Source organism: Alligator sinensis, unplaced genomic scaffold (genome assembly GCF_000455745.1).
Source record: "Alligator sinensis unplaced genomic scaffold, ASM45574v1 scaffold421_1, whole genome shotgun sequence".
In the NCBI taxonomy this organism is placed as follows: Eukaryota; Metazoa; Chordata; order Crocodylia; family Alligatoridae; genus Alligator; species Alligator sinensis.
This window is the reverse complement of record NW_005841871.1, coordinates 3,321,806-3,337,847: the sequence shown is the minus strand read 5'-3', so window position 1 is coordinate 3,337,847 and position 16,042 is coordinate 3,321,806. Positions and strand designations below refer to the sequence as shown.

Below are 16,042 nucleotides of genomic sequence, written 5' to 3'. Positions count from 1 at the left end.
TACCCTGGATTGCCTTATGAACTTTTCAAGGCTGCTGCACAATGATGCACGATGTTAGCACTGTTAGGTGTGAAAACAATTCATATGATGAACTTGGATGTTTCAGATAGGACCTATAGTGTTAAAAACATTCTGACCTGTTGTGATCTTTCCAAGTTCTTCGCAACATTATAATTGCTCTATTAGTTTTCTGTAGTGAAAAAACAAGTGAAAACTAAGACTTGCCATTTTCTAAGGGGTGCCTTGAGCCTAAAAAGGTTAAGATCCATTGCCCTGCTCTACCCAAGAGCAGAGTTTTAAGATGACTTGTTTCCCCCCCTAATATGGAAACAATCAATTTGAGGAGAAAGAGTGCTGCCAGCAGATTGAGGGAAGTGATTCTTTCCCTCTAATCAGCACTGGAGGCCACATCTGGACTACTGTTTCCAGTTTGGGCCCCCTACTACAGAAGATGTGGACAAATTGGAGGAAGTCCAGTGGAAGGCAACAAAAATGAATAGAGGGCTGTGGCACATGACTTATGAGCAGGGATTCAGGTATTCTGTATCCTGTGAAAAATTGCAGATTTTCTCCTTGAAAGGAGAAAAATCACAGATTTTTCCCTTTGAAAGCAAATGATTCAAAAAACTGTGGGTTGCTCCTTGCAAGCTGGCAGAGTTCCAGCTTGCAAAGGGCTGCTTGGGAACGTGGGAAGCAGGAGGAAGATGATCAGAGGCAGGGGCACACACACACGTGGATGGCAATGCGGCCTGACACTGTGGTGGAGAGCAGCTCTCTGCAGGTAAATATGCGGGGGAGGGGGAGAAGGCGGGGAATAGGTGACACGTAAAGGAAGCAAGAAGGGGCACATGCCCCCCCAGATTTCTGTGCCCACAGTGGGGCACAGGGCTATAGCCTGGATGAATTGGCACAAGGCAGGAGCCACCTCCACAGCCCAGTGGGCAGGAACTGGCACAGGGGGATGGAGCCAAGTAGGGAGGGTTCAGTGATGCCAATGCCACTGCCAGGAGCAGTGCACTGCCATGGCCACTTAGGTGTTTCATTTTAATCACAGAAAAATGTGGATTTGGGGGGTTTTAATCAGAGAATTAAATTTGGATATTTTCATCCAAGAATTTTGGATTTTTTAACAGAGAAAACCAGGATCCCTGCTTATGAGGACAGACTAAGGGAACTGGGCTTATTTAATCTAAAGAAGACAAGATTGAGGGGAGATTTAATAGCAGACTTCAACTGCCTGAAGGGTGCTTACAAAGAGGATGGAGCTAGACTGTTCTCAGTGGTGGCAAATGACAGAACAAGGAGCAATGGTCTCAAGCTCCAGCAAGGGAAGTTTAGGTTAGGTATTAAGAAAAACTCTCACCAGGAGGGTAGTAAAGCACTGGAACAGGCTACCCAGAAAGGTTACAGAATCTCCATTCTTAGAGGTTTTTAAGACCTGGCTAGACAAAGCGTTAGCTGGTTGATATAGTTGGACATCATCCTGCTTTGCACAGAGGGTTGGACTAGATGACTTCCTGAAGTCACTTCCAACTCTAATTTTCTATGATTCTAAGTCTCCTCATCCATCCATCTACTGACAATATAGATATCTTAGCTTATCTTATCCCATCAAGCTACCGTAGATCATAGGTTGGCAACCTTTTAAGGCTCTGGGCTGGACTGACCCAGTTGAGGGCAGAGGCAGGGGGGCATTGCAGGGACTAGAATGTAGCCACTGCTGCTACTTTTCACCACACCAGCATGGGGAAAGCATGCAGTATCTTCTGCCGAAACCCCCTGCCGCCAAATGCCCCATGTTCTCAGGCCAGATCAAAAAACCACTGTGGCCCAGATCCAGCCTGTGAGCCATAGGTTGCCAACCTCTGCCATATACTGTTCAGTCCTGCTATGAGTCACCTTAATCTAAGCCATGTATTAAATCCTTTGGGGCTATCATGTGAGAGCAGCCAGAGTATATGTTCTTCTGGACCCTTTGGACAAGTCACTGGACAAGTGAATGCCAGGGACTCTTCTTAATTCATGCAATATCTTGAAAATTCAGTCTGAAACCCCCTGTTGGTGAAGGAAGAATGCCCAAATTAACTAGGTTATTCTGCTTGAAGAACGGTTCCTCTGAGAGATACTCTATGGAAGAGTAAGATTTCAACAATTCCTTAGGCTTCAGGCAAAACAGAGTCCTCACAACAAGCAATCAACAATATTGAAATAAACTCTTTTCTTTTAAATAGCACAGGGAATCTACTGCCAAAAATCAAAGCATTAATATTAGTTCTATTTTTTCCTTTTACTTTCTCTCACAGTCAAGGAAGTAAAATGTTAAACTCCTGAGAAGTAAACTAGATTAGCAGAGAAGCTTTCAGAATGCAAATGAGCATACTTAATGAACCCAGTTTTTTTTAATTTGAGTGTCACATGCATAGAGAAGGTACGCCAGACCCAAACCGTTGCCCAACTGTTCTTACATACTTTTTACAGGGACTATGAGAGAAAATAACCTTGTGGAACCTTGCAGAAATGCATCTTTCATTCTTCTTCACTAGGGATTGTTCTTAACTGGTAGGTAAATTGGAAACTAAATAAGTACATGTATTGAATATGAAAAATATTACTATGCACAGAGCAGGATGGTTTCAGTGCTTGTTTATACTTGTGTACATTTAAATCTGCAGTTTTTTTAAATTCAACAAGATAAAGTACCAGATCAAAGTGCTTCATTTTAGGAAGACATTTGTCATTATGTGACTTGAGTCCAGATACATAACAGTAGCAATCCATTCATATTAACAATCCATTCAATCAGGTGCGTTTCTTCTCACAGCTTACTGATGAAAGAGGGTTTTCTTTCTACTTATATTTGTTCTATTAGAAGTAGCACCTTGGATAAATGGGGAGTCTGGATCCAACTTAACATATTTTTTCACAGAGAATGGGGCAGAAAAAATATGCTAGCTGATCTAAACTGCCATAGTTCCATTGGAACTTATGCTTCCAGTCTCTGAGTAGTGCTATGCTTTCAAAGGAGCTAAAATAATGCAGGACAGCCCAGGACCTGCTCTAATATTTAGTGAAAACAGATTAAATGTACAAACACAATTCAGTAAATGATCCACAGAAGGGGTGGAATTGTTTGCCTATGAGAGTTCACTGCTGTGAATGAAACATCAGAATATCCTGATTCCATATATAACAAATCTAAAAAATATATTTTCTAACTTATTATACTAGACAGGAAAAAAATAACAGCTCTGTTAAAACATAATAACTTTCCTCTGTGGTTTACTTTATAAAAGTGTGGCCAGTAAACAAAGGCAATTAGAAATGAAGGCTACCAGTCAAATGAAAACTTATGGGAGTGTAATAAAATTAGTGGAATCAGTATTTTTATTAAAATAAATACATGGGATACATAGAGCTTTCAGCAGAAGAGATAAAAGGCAAAGGTTTTGCAGAAAGCACTTACCAATTCATGACCTGGTTTCATAGGGATTTATGGGTGCAGAACACTTTTGAAATGAGACTCTCGGTGGCTATGGCACTTGAGTAGAGAACACAGACAATGGGTTCAAGTTGTCTGAACTACTATTAGACTACGCCAATCACTTGTTTAAAATGTAGTAAGATAAAGATCTTCAGCAACTCACATTTCTGTGACAACACCAAAATACTTCTGTAAAGATTTCCTTTAAAGGTTTCCTATCTGTAAAGGTTTTTATATTTGATCATATATATTTAGACACCCAAATGCTCCATGAAGCAAAGTCCTTGGGAGAAATCTTGGCCTCACTAAAGTCAGAGGGACACAAAATAAATAAGAGGTGTACATTAAAAAAAACTCCTCCGGGGAGTATGTCAAATGTCATGAAGAATGCCAATCAGTTCAACAATAACAAGTATGCTAAAATACTCAGGTTTTTATTAAGGAAAGTTTCCCTTAAGAGAATATTAGTAAAAAGTTTATTGACAAAACTGAACTTTCTAAATTTCATAATCACCATCAGGACGTGTTTCATTACATTTCCAATCTATTCAACGCTTGCAAATCAATATCATTTTCATCAGTGCCCTGAATAAATCTGAGTGCAACTGATAGAAACAATATTCCCAGTAAAAACAAGCCATTCCTCTCTTCCTCAGGTGTCTCTCCAAATTTGGATCCAGATGAAGTTGAGGATTAACTTAAGCATCTCATATTCAGTCTTATGGCAGCACTTGTCATTATTCCACATTATATCTCAGAGAATAGCATAGAGTATGGATACACAGAAATTAAGACACTAATGGATTCACAGATTACCTCCAAATGTGAAGCAATAAACTGCCAATAAATTACATGATCACTAACTCCATAACACAAGGGTGTCAAACTCACTTGTATTCCCAGGTCTGTTCTGAGCAGTGGGGCTCCTCACCAGCCTGATTCAGACTGCAAGGAGGCTTGTGGGCCGTATCCAGGCCTAGAGGTGGTGGTGGGATGAACAGTGGCATGGAGGTTAACACACTTGTCACTCTTTGCCCTCTGCCACTGAACATTCACAGAGTCAATATGGCTCCAAAGCTGGGAGCCCTATCCCACTCATCCCACTCTCAAATTCCCAGTATCTCTAGAAGCTCCAGAGGTTTGATGAAATGGCCCTGCGGAGGGACTAGGAATTCTAGAGAATAATTTATTCTCTGATATATTGAGGTACCTTTGACATCTCTGCCTAACATACAGCATGGTAAAAATGTTGCAGTTCCTTTGTAAAGAAACCCATCATATCGTGATTTGTGTTTTCAGTCTTATGTCTTATTTTTGTACAGAGATCTCCAACAATGACTCAAAATGTTACCAAGTGCACAGAAGATTGCACATTGGCTGTCTGCCCTGTCCTCACCCTCTCATCCCCCCCACCCCCCCGCCAGCCCTCCATGGAACGGGGTAAAAAGAGATGGAGGTGCAGAACTCAGCAACCTGCTGTCATGCCCCTTGGCTAGAAAAAATGCTGCAGCGTGCTGTCACAGCCATTTTAAAGCACTCAAGCAGGGGCTTGCACATCTGTCCATGGCCTGAAGCCCTTTGAATTTGGAGCACCCCAAACTGAAGGGAAATTTGGAGTATTTCACACAAACATCTTTCCATTGCCTTTGATACTAGTATTCAAAAACAGTTCATGTCTTCTGTGGCCAAAACAGTGCATGGGCATAATTTTACAAAAAGTAGGAAGATGTCAATCAAACACATACATGCTTCTCTCTTAAGGCATGGACCCACAACCAGTATAAATTGCAACTGACCTGAAATTAATTTAACTAAACAAGCCAGATTAGTGGGAGACACTATGAGGAGCAGTTCAATCCTGCTGCTTGGTTCAGATAATTTAGGTTTACATTTTACTGACCACTGGACACAGAGACAGTCTATAAATATCTAACATAGTCTGTTCCTCTTCCTACACTCTGCAGGGACTGGACTCTGTTCTATTTTATCCTTTGTGGATATGTTATTTGAAATGTGCTGTGGTTTGTGCTCCTGATTTCTTCTGAGAGTGCACTGAAGAGCCCTGGGGCAGAAACCAAGAAAGTCTGGTGTCCTGCACAAACAAGCTTTGTTCTTAAAGCTTGCAGTTCTACTGTTCTAGTGGAATATACACTGCGCAGGAGATCATGACTGCATGGGTGTTGGGCAGCTCCCCAAGCAACATGGGCCAGTCGCATGAAAGGCTTTAAGGATAAAGATCTAGAGAGCTTCAGCTAGACTTGGACAACTGACATAGGCCGCCTGTGTGGTTGAGCAGATGGTCAACTGAGTATAGACCTAAGTATATCCCTTTAAATAGGCACAGGGAATTACATGAATCAAATATGGAGGTCATGATGCTAAGTCTAAATCTCATGGGAGAATGTACAGTCCCCTCTGCCAGCTGCAGAAAGAAAACTGCCGACCTTGAGTCTGTCTATTTGGGTATCCAGAAGCAGCGAGGCATCCAGGCATCTGCTGAAGCTATGGACTTGACTTTCTTAACAATGCAAAGGAAGATGCTTCCGGCTCTTCACCAGCACTATTTTAGGCAAGTGCATTTCATCCTGTTGCCCTGCTCAACCAAAGCTTTAACTAGGTGGGAGATAGTGTTGTTTCCTTCTAATGGAACCTGAACTTCATTTCTACGCTGCTATAATTTCAGTCTGTGATTGTTCACTAGTGATTTCATAGTGACTTCATTCAGATGTCACAATATGAAGGGACAGAGCTGTGGGATTCCACAGGCAGGGGCTTCAGAAGTAGAGAAGCATATCCACATCACAAGTCTGTGGGTGCAGCCTGAGGGCAATGAGTGAAGGCTTCTCAGCACAGGATTTCAAAGAGCTGGGACATGAGGACTCTGTGGTAGAAGGTATCAAATGCTGTTAAGATATGCAACATTGCTGGGTTACCTATTCCCTTAAAGGAACCTGCTTGTCAGCTGTTTGTTTCCACGATCAAATACACTTTTGCATATATTAATGATAGGGGTACTTCATTTGACTTTTGATATCATAGTCCTTGATATCTGTTTTTGTCTTTAGTATACTACATTTCTCAAATCAAATTAAAAAAAACTGAGTTACTCTACAGCCAGAACTTTAAAAATACATTACTGCAGCAGTTCAGCAGCATCTTCTGATTTGCCAGATAATATAAGAAAGAAGCAGAGAAGCAGCACAGTCTGGGAACCTTCTATTAGCAAGCATTACTGTGACAGTAATATAGTGCTATATAGTAACTCAAAAAGAAAATAATCCTCCAGATGGCTATACAAGAAAATCTCTTGATCAGTTTTTATGTTGATTTTATTGAAGCCCATGGAAGGATATACAAGAGAGAATGTAATCCATTAGCTCCAAATTGATTATTATTTTTAAATATATATATCATTCATAGGATAAATTCAGTTCAAATATTCCAGAATATACTGTATACATGCAACACTGTACCTATACTCTTACACCAAAATATTTCTGTTCTCATAGTCTCTGTTGGCTTTAAAACCAACAATAGCTGCCGTTTTGATTTCAGCTCTAGTGCAGTGTGACTGATTTGTTACTCTGGCCTGAATCACCACAAAAGAAAGCTGATTGGTTAAAAATGCTGAGTACCATAGCAACTGACTTGCTACCTAGCTAATGTACAGTGGGGATTTTTTCCTTGAATTAAAGCCACAAGTGAAAATACTGGGCCAAACCTGGACCTGGTGTAACAGCACAAAAGCTAGTGGAGTTACACCAGGGATTGAGAGGGTCTACTCTTCTTCCCATGGTGCTTGATTTTGAGATGCAAAACCAAATCCTCAGATACTTATTAAATTACAGTATGCCACCCGCAAGGAAACATTTATCCACAGCATCGATTTTGCCTTTTTATGTTCACCAGGCAGACTTAAAACAAATAAAATCACACATTAAAAGACTCTAATAATGGAACTGATTGAACGATAAGAGAGATGATTCATGTGGCTAGATTGGTAGCCACATGAAAGTTATCAGCATATGTTAGAATGGATTACAAGTTTCTCAGGGAACAGTTGAAAATATTCCTGAAAATTAACAAATCTTTTTTCCCCAAACCATCTGATTACTTTTCTCATAGAAACAGGTCGAGATGGCTGAGACACCAGAAGTGGGGACACTCACTCACATATCAATAATTAAAGCCAACAATGCCTGCCTGGTACAGGTCCATGATGAACACAGTGAAAAGCACGCACCCTCAGAGGACATCAAGTCACTGGGTCTCAGGAAGGTACGATGCCTCCCTGAGCTTTTGGGGAACAATGCTGTTTAATTCCCCTTTGGAGGGTTTAGAACATGCTCTGTTTCTGTGGGCCAATTCTAATATCCAATGCAGAGTTCAAAATGGTTTAATCTCCTCCCTAGTCCTTTGAGGGGTAGTCTGTACCCCAAAGGTATTAGAGGGCATTCCCTGAACCAAGGAGAACACAAGTACTGTAGCAGGGTTGGAAACCCTGCTCCAACTTCTCTCTGAGGGCCAGTGGAAAATCTACTGAATGAGAAAATGGTGTTTCAGAGTAAAGATGCTGAGCAGAGTATGTGCAATGCAGTTTTTTGAACTGCATTAAAATTAAAGTACTGTTTTGCGGTGGTGAATGATGGTCCAGGGAACATGTGGGAAGCAATATTTGTTTGGCAATATCTTCTACTCGACCCACCATATAGTTGGGAAAAATGTTAGACAAGCTTTTGGGCATTTTGAAGCCTAAAATTAAGAATTCAAATCCATGAAGAGGCTCCCCCAGGTACTGATCCTTCCAGAGGAGATAACAAGAGATCCCTAAAGGTAAATTTAAAAGCCCTATTTTAAGCTCACAAGTTTGAAAATATTTTCTGGAACTCCCACACATACATGTGGGTGAGTGAAATATTGAGTAAGAGGGTCATTTTGTGAACATTTTGGAACTGGCCTCAAATGGCTGCAAAGCACTTGAAACTCCAATTAGCATCAGTAAACTCTCTTAGGCTTAGACCCATTTTATATTAAAATAAATTAGCCCTTAAGAAATATGTTTATACCAAAAGGTCTTGTACTGAATATCAATGAAACACATCGCTCATTTTGATTCCACTTTAATCACACAGTTAGTTTACTTTGGTTTGATCCACAGATGCAGCTCTGAAGTCCAACATGTCTATTTGCCTCAGATCACTAAATCATTATCACTGCAATCTAGAACTTGTGCTTCTAATCAGAAACACACATAACATACGTCACACCCATTAGTATCAATGTGCAATACACTCCTCCCTCAGGTGTGTTCACATTCTTTAGTAAGGAATAGCATCATCTTATGAAAACTGATGATTAATTCTATATGGTTAAGCCAAATTTGAGTAAGTTGAGATACAAAAAAGAGTTAATAAAACTGTAAAATGTTCTGCAAAAGAATTTAATATTCCCTCTTTAGAACCCCCTGTTTGATCTAAAAGCACTGAACTCCTATAATCTGGATACAGAAGTACTAATGGGAAAAGTCAAAGAACTCAACTGATTTACCCAAAGCCACATTCAAGAAATGCAAAAAAAGCAAAGAAGACATCTGAGCTCCTTTAGATTTTAAATTACAAGACCATTTAGCTATTCCCCATATCATCTGATAGGTGAAGAATTGCAAGCAAGGACTTTTTTAGTGTATATTAGGAGATGAACAGCAAAGTGGCTTTTAAAAACTCTTTTACTCCATGGTTTGAGCAGACAGGATATGGCACCATCTTTAGGCAAGTGCATGTCTTTAACAGTCTCTTGAAATGAAAACTATTTTGAAACAATCCTGTTGGAATAAGTCTCTTCCTATTCCTAGAAATCATTACAGGCCTCTATGTTAAGGATTCTGTCAGTTTGCTGGAAATATGACAAAACACAAAGCTCTGTATGAGTAGGACCAGATCCCACACTCTCCAGAATAATGCTATCAAATGTGTGTCTAGATCACAATAAAGTAACATATTATTTGTATTACTGCACTGCATAAAGCTTCCCATCATTGACTAGCACTTAACAAAGCTCTCCTGAAGAACTCAAAATCTAATTTAAGACAGAACCCAGTGATGTAGCAAAAATTACCTTTATTTATTGCATGTATTAAAAAGTGACACAGTACAATCAACAACTGAGGACAAATTTAAAAGCTTTTGGTGGTACCTGGAATCCAGCTGCCTGTACAGACTCCTGTAATCAGCCAATTGGGGTAAAAGTAAATAAATAGTAAAAGTGACAGGAACCCTTACCTCCAACCCCATCTTCAGAATCAATCTCATAGATGCTCTCTCCTTCCATGTTCTCTGCAGGGCCAGGCACAGTGCAAGGTTTCCCAGGGGTAACCTGTCCAGGTTCCAGAAGGAAGCTGAATCCACACACTTGGCATCCAGCACAAGCAGTATCTTTCAAACAAACAAACAAACACAACAAACAAACAAAAGCTGTTGAATTCCTTCTGTTCAACACCTGAGATTTATTTTTCCTCTCGTTTCCCCCCAACGCTACTGTATATGATCCTGAAAGTCTTATAGTTCCATATCTGATGGCAGAGATCCTTGTCTTGGGCTACAGAATATCTAGGGACAGCTCTGAGAAAGCAAGATCTAGGCAGAGCATGGTAGCACTCCACTCCATCTACAGATATGGTCTACAGACCATAGAGATCTACGGTGCATAGAAAAGGGTAAAGAACACATTCCCCTCTCCCCAGTACCTAGGGATAAAGGGAAAAAGACAGGAAGGACACAGAACTCTCACCTCCTTTTCCCAAATTGTCCTTGGGTACCTATCTTTTACCACTGGCCTCTTCCGAGCTCTGTTTGCTTCTTATAGACAATGCTATTTCCACCTCCTCCTTTCCACCTCCTCCTTTTCAAAACAGTACAAAAATATTGAATGAAGAGGAAAAATATACTGAGTCAGGGCATACCCATGTCTTACTGCCTCTGGACACAGTGGAGTATCAAGAGCCATTTTTGAACAAGAGGCAGAGAACAGTCCCAACCATCACATGTTACTCCTAAATGCTCATGACTGATCCTTAAGAGAGGTGGAAACAGCATGACTCTGCTTCTCAGGGTCTGAGTCTTTCAATCTCATGAGACAGAAGAAAGGAAATTGGAAACCAAAATACAGTTTTTATAATACATTGACATAAATGCCTCTTAGATGAATGAATAAGAACAGGGCAAAAACACAATGCAAGATGCAAGCACAATGGCTTGGATTAAATGCAGCATGACCCAGTGTTCAAAACGGAGGCTAGGTACTTTAAGTCAAATTGAAGCTGCTTATGGAGAAGTATACTGGCAATCATGTGCCCACTTCAATGAGTAACAACTAATATCTCTTCATAAATTTGGGAACTCGGGGGAAAGTCCTTCTCTCTTGATTTTCTAGATCATCAGAATTTAGCCAAATTGCTCCATACCATAGTGCTTTGGAGGGGGCTGAGGAGTGGAGAGTAATTTTCACAGTGACAAAGTGAGGTGGCCCATACGCTTTGTTTTTTTTTCAAATTTAATTTAATGTTAAACAACGGAGTACAGTAAAATAAAAAATCTGTATTTATACATGTATCCAAAAAAGTTCAAGGCTATGCCATTTTGTGGGTAAAAAGAAGCTCATACCTAGAAGGTACCAGATGATCTCAACATCTGCAGTGGCTTCAGACTTCCTATTCAGCTTCTGCTTCACCCGTGGTTCAGCCAGCTCTTCCAACGTGGGCATATGCCATGTTATATACCAGGCATAGCAGTGCAGAAGACTCAGTTGACTCTCCTGGAGTAAAAAGTTGCTGTACACCTGTCTTGTGATGCTGAGGCCTCCTGGCCTCATTGTAACAGTCCAAAAGATTATTTCATATCAGTGCTTACTTCTAACACAATGAACATATCCACTATTTGATGAGGTCTATAAAAAGTTCCATATGGTAACACTGACTTTTCAGCGCTGATTTTCAGTATCCATGCAAACATTTTTAAAATGATAAGATGTATTTAAAATTAAATAAACGTTATTTAATTTTTTTTTAATCTATTTAAGTATACTTACCAAACGAACAACTAGAATGCAGTGGCCATTTGACCAAGATCTGGCCTGTAGGTGATTGTAAGAATATTAATGACTACCCTAGTTCTATATGATGAATACATTAGTCCATTTACAAGGTGATACTGACATGGTATTTGTATAAAATGGTTGATAGCCAGCTGGGAAAGCACAGTATCTAGAAACCAAATTGTATACCTTAATCCATAAAGGAGAAAAATTCCCTGTGCCAAATATGGGCACTATACAGAAAATGAAAATAGAGTGATTTTAGCATAATTTGTTCTCTGGGGCTAGGCACAGAAGTTGACATAAACCAGTCTAAGTGATCAGAAACCAATTTAAACCTGTAATAGAACAAAAGCTCAGCACACATACACTACTTTCAAAATCACTGAAACTGGTTTAAGATCAACCTGGATGAATGTCGTAAGAGACTAAACTGATTTAGGTCAAACTGGGTAATGGACCTTCTGTCCCAGATCCCCTCCTGATTCAAGTTAACTCACAGTCATGCCAGGATGCTTTGTAGCCCTGGGCTGTGCTGTCTGCTCCAGCAAAGCAGGGCTGGCCCCACTCTCCCGCTTTCTCAGAGCTGAGGCAGTAAAGCCTCTGCGTCATAGCCTCTGCCTGCGCCTGTCAGCCTGGTGGGATGAGGGGCAGGGGAATGGACCCCAGGCTCCTCTAACGTGGGTCTGCACAGCACAAGGGGAGGGAAAGCACCCTCTGTGGGGCTTATCGTCCCCCACAGACCCTTAACCAGGCTGGAATCACCTTAGCCCCAACCCTCGCCAGCTGCCCTTGGGTCTGAGTGGCTGCGGGGCCAAGGAACACAACTCCCCCAGCCCAGCACCAGGCCCCCAACCAAGGTCTGCAAGGCATGGGGATGGGAAAGCTCCCTCCCCTGGACTTTTTGCCTTGCCCACAGATGTCACAGAGCAGAGGCAGTAAAGCCTCCAGCTCTCTAGCCTCTGCCTGTGCTTGTCAGCCCAGCGTGGGGCCAAAACCTGCCGGACCAGACTGGGGGCTGGGAGGGGAGAATCCCCTGTGCACCAGGGGCAGGGCTCGGGGAACGTGCCAGGGGTGGGGAACCCCCACTGAGGCTGGGGGGATCCAACCAGCCCCAGGCTGGAGGGACTGTTTCTCCCTAGTTGGGGATAGCAAGGGGTTGAGGGGCATAAGCTGAGCAGCCAATCAAGGAGGAGCCCTGGGCTGAATCTGGATGTCTTTGGCTTTGGCCAGCAGGCTGGGAGGCATGCTCTAGTGCCCCTAGCTCCTGATATGGGCCGCTGCAGGGGTCTGGCTGCCTTTCCAGTTTCAAAAGTGAACATCAGTGCATTTTATTATCGGTTCAATCTACACAGTTTAGAGAAACCTGCAAAGATTGAAGCGAGTCATCTTGGGGCTTTTTGACTGTCTCTCCTTAGCCCTAGAGACTAGAACATGAGACCCAAGATATCCACTTTATCGCAATATCAAGGATATAACTATACTTTTCTGCAATACCGAGTATTTATTTCTTCTCCCCTAACTCAAAGAATGTAAGATATGTAATGCTGCATAGGAAGCCAATTTCTTTTACCCATATTACAGTTAGTAGAACCGGTTTAATTCACTCCATGCTATTGTGATACCTGTCAAAGGAAGGTGATCTATCAGCAATATTCAACAGCTGTGTGCATAAACAGAGGTTTGTGCATCTTGGCTGCTTGCTGATGTTAAAAAAAACCAAAACAAACAAAATGCACTTTAGTGGAAAAAGCAGCATGTTACTTCGACCCGGCCCTGCAGCATCTGTGTAGATTGCGCACTTCAGGGGTGCTGTTTGGCACTTTTAGCTAAAGCTGATTCAATTAGCTATTAGATAAAATAACAAAAAAAGCCCCACTAAAGTGCCTGACCTATACAGATGTCGGGCGAGCTGGGGCCAACTAAAGTACTGCCTCTTCTGGGCAGGTGTAGGGCTTAGCACAAGAGCCCACTGAGTTTAAAGTAAAGCACCAGTTTTTTTGTTAATGTCTGCAAGCAGCCCTTATGTATTTGTTTTATATCTGTACATGCATAAATGTGGTCCCTTTCGAAACCTCCTTAATGTATCTCATTATGGTACAATAATCGAATACATGAAGTTTATATGAATTCATGGCAACATATGATTGTTCATAGTAGTAAAGTCCTGGGAGGGTAAAGTATAAATTTTATGAGAATTAATTATTAAAATTAAATTAAATGTCTGGTATCCTCATATCTATGAACTACTGATGGTTTATTACAGAAAAAAAATTAAACCAGGGAAAATTCATCTTCCTCTATTTACAAAAGTATTGCTATACCTATTATGGAAAATGAATGAGGCAAAGAAAAGAGGGAAGCAATGAAACTTGTTTGTTTAATGATTTATTATTTTACATTTGTTCTTTCTGTAACAGACTAATGGGTTTTTTTATTATTTCACACTTACTGAATCTCCCCACTTGGCATCTACACAATTGTTGCTATTAATAGCATTTCACTAACAGTTGAACCACTTTTTATTTAGGAGAAAAAACTCATTGTTCAGTTCCCTGGCTATGAGAATCTTTTAATTACAAACTGAATGCAAAATACTGCAGTATTACTGAAGCCTACAGCTGTTTGAATGCAATCATAGCAGTGGGGGTAAAAACACAGAGATGGAATTTTTAGTGAAGAATTGTTTCACACTTGGCTGTGTTGGCTATTAGCTTTTGCCTTCTACGCTAGAGATGAATTCAGAATGCTGTAAGTTACCTTTACTGCCAAGAAGAAAAACAGAGGAGCAGTGAAGTATGAGTCACAAGTGGAGTTGGTATAGAACCGAAGTAATCCACAGATGAGTTGGATATTTTCCAAATTTTAGAGGGTTGAATAACTACAGTACAAATTACTTCCTTTAGCCACATTTTCTGATTTTTAAACATTTGATGCATTCCTTTTGAAACCTACTGTGAACCTTATACTAATTCCATACCCCAGGCGCATTTCTACATCAAGTCAAGAAGAGAGAGCAATAGTTTGTATCCTTTGGCCTGGACACTCTTGTGACCTTTGAGGGTGACTGTATCTGATTTGGGGATGAGGCTGCAACCCCTTTGACTTTGCAGAATAGGCATAGTGAGCTCTCTAAGCTCATCAGCTTGTCAGCGCACCTCTGCCACTTACCCTGTTTTTCCCCTGCTGCCAAATTTGGCAGTGGGCAAAAGGCTGGGGAGCAGAGCAGTGGCAGCATTCACCCCCTGGGTTCCAGAGGTGCACCAAAGCAGTGACTCTGGCAGGAGCCACATTGACAAGCCAGTTTGCTCAAAGAGCTCAGTGTGCATGTGCAGCACAGACATAGATGGAACATCACACCTCTACCCCCACTCTGTACTGCCCCTGGATCCTATATCAAAACCTACATCAGCCTTTATAGGCATCCAACACCGTGCAGGCCTGGAAAAATAGAGATCAAGCTGAGAACTAATAATCAGTCATACCTTTCTGATTCTCTTCCTCAGATCAGGATAAAAGAATCTTGTTGCCACTGTAACGTGTGCCAACTACCTACCTTAGCAAGAATGTATATCATCTACATGGAATCCAGAACAAAACATGCTCCATGCATTGTCCAGTGTCCTCACCATCCCCAAACACAAACCCTTGAGCAAGAGGCTATAGGGAGGGAGAAGCAGAAGCTGCTATGCTAGTTGGACACTTGCTACAGAATCCTACAAAATTAAGGAATCCCTGCACCGGAGATGTGCAGGTGACTGCCTCCTACATCTGTGTTGCCTGAGTCCCTGCTTGAAAGTATTCACTGTCCCTCCTTGACCTTTTAAAAATAATACATTTGGCCCTCAAGCTGGAAAGGCTATACTGGGGAACTCAAACATGAATGCTTGCTATCCTATTAGATGAAGAAATGCACAGTAGAGATATGTTTTATAAAAAGATCTAATCTTTCCACACAGCAACAACAGTTTGTGTCACTAGGGATTGTGCAAAAATCAAGGCCTAGTGAGAACATTTAGCATTTAGTAGCATTTTCAGTCTCCAGAGAATTTTGCAAACATTACCTAATTAATCCTCCTCTGTTACTTTGAAAGTTCCCATTGGCTTCAAACCCCAAGTTGATATTCAGGGCATAAATGAAATATAAAGAAAAGCCTCAATATAGGTATTTAACCCTGGCAAATTAATACACACACCGCTGCTGCATCCACAAGTATTACAACATGTAGCTTAAACATAGTTATACTATTTGTATATAACAAACTAGAATATATAAAGAATTTAGCATATACCAATACCAACGTACATATGTGTGTGCATGTGTGCACACACATACATATATACATATACACACATACATATACATATAGATATATACATACACACATATGCATATGTGTGTGTGTGTATGACTCAGTCCTTTGGTGCCTATGAAAGCAGAACTTCCACTGAAACATGCTGCCAACTCTTTCC

General features: G+C 41.0%; 1 protein-coding gene across 3 annotated transcripts in view; it reads right to left on the bottom strand.

Annotated features, from left to right (window-relative positions):
- Positions 1–16,042, bottom strand: part of PPP2R2C (protein phosphatase 2 regulatory subunit Bgamma) — a 325,395-nt gene that overhangs the window by 148,669 nt on the left and 160,684 nt on the right. For 2 of the 3 annotated variants that reach the window (XM_025195330.1, XM_025195335.1), the window contains one exon: positions 9,760–9,912. The exons of the other annotated variant lie outside the window; for it this stretch is intronic. In XM_025195330.1, the coding sequence (XP_025051115.1) occupies positions 9,760–9,912 (153 nt within the window). The remainder of the gene's footprint in view (positions 1–9,759; positions 9,913–16,042) is intronic. 3 annotated transcript variants of the gene reach the window in all.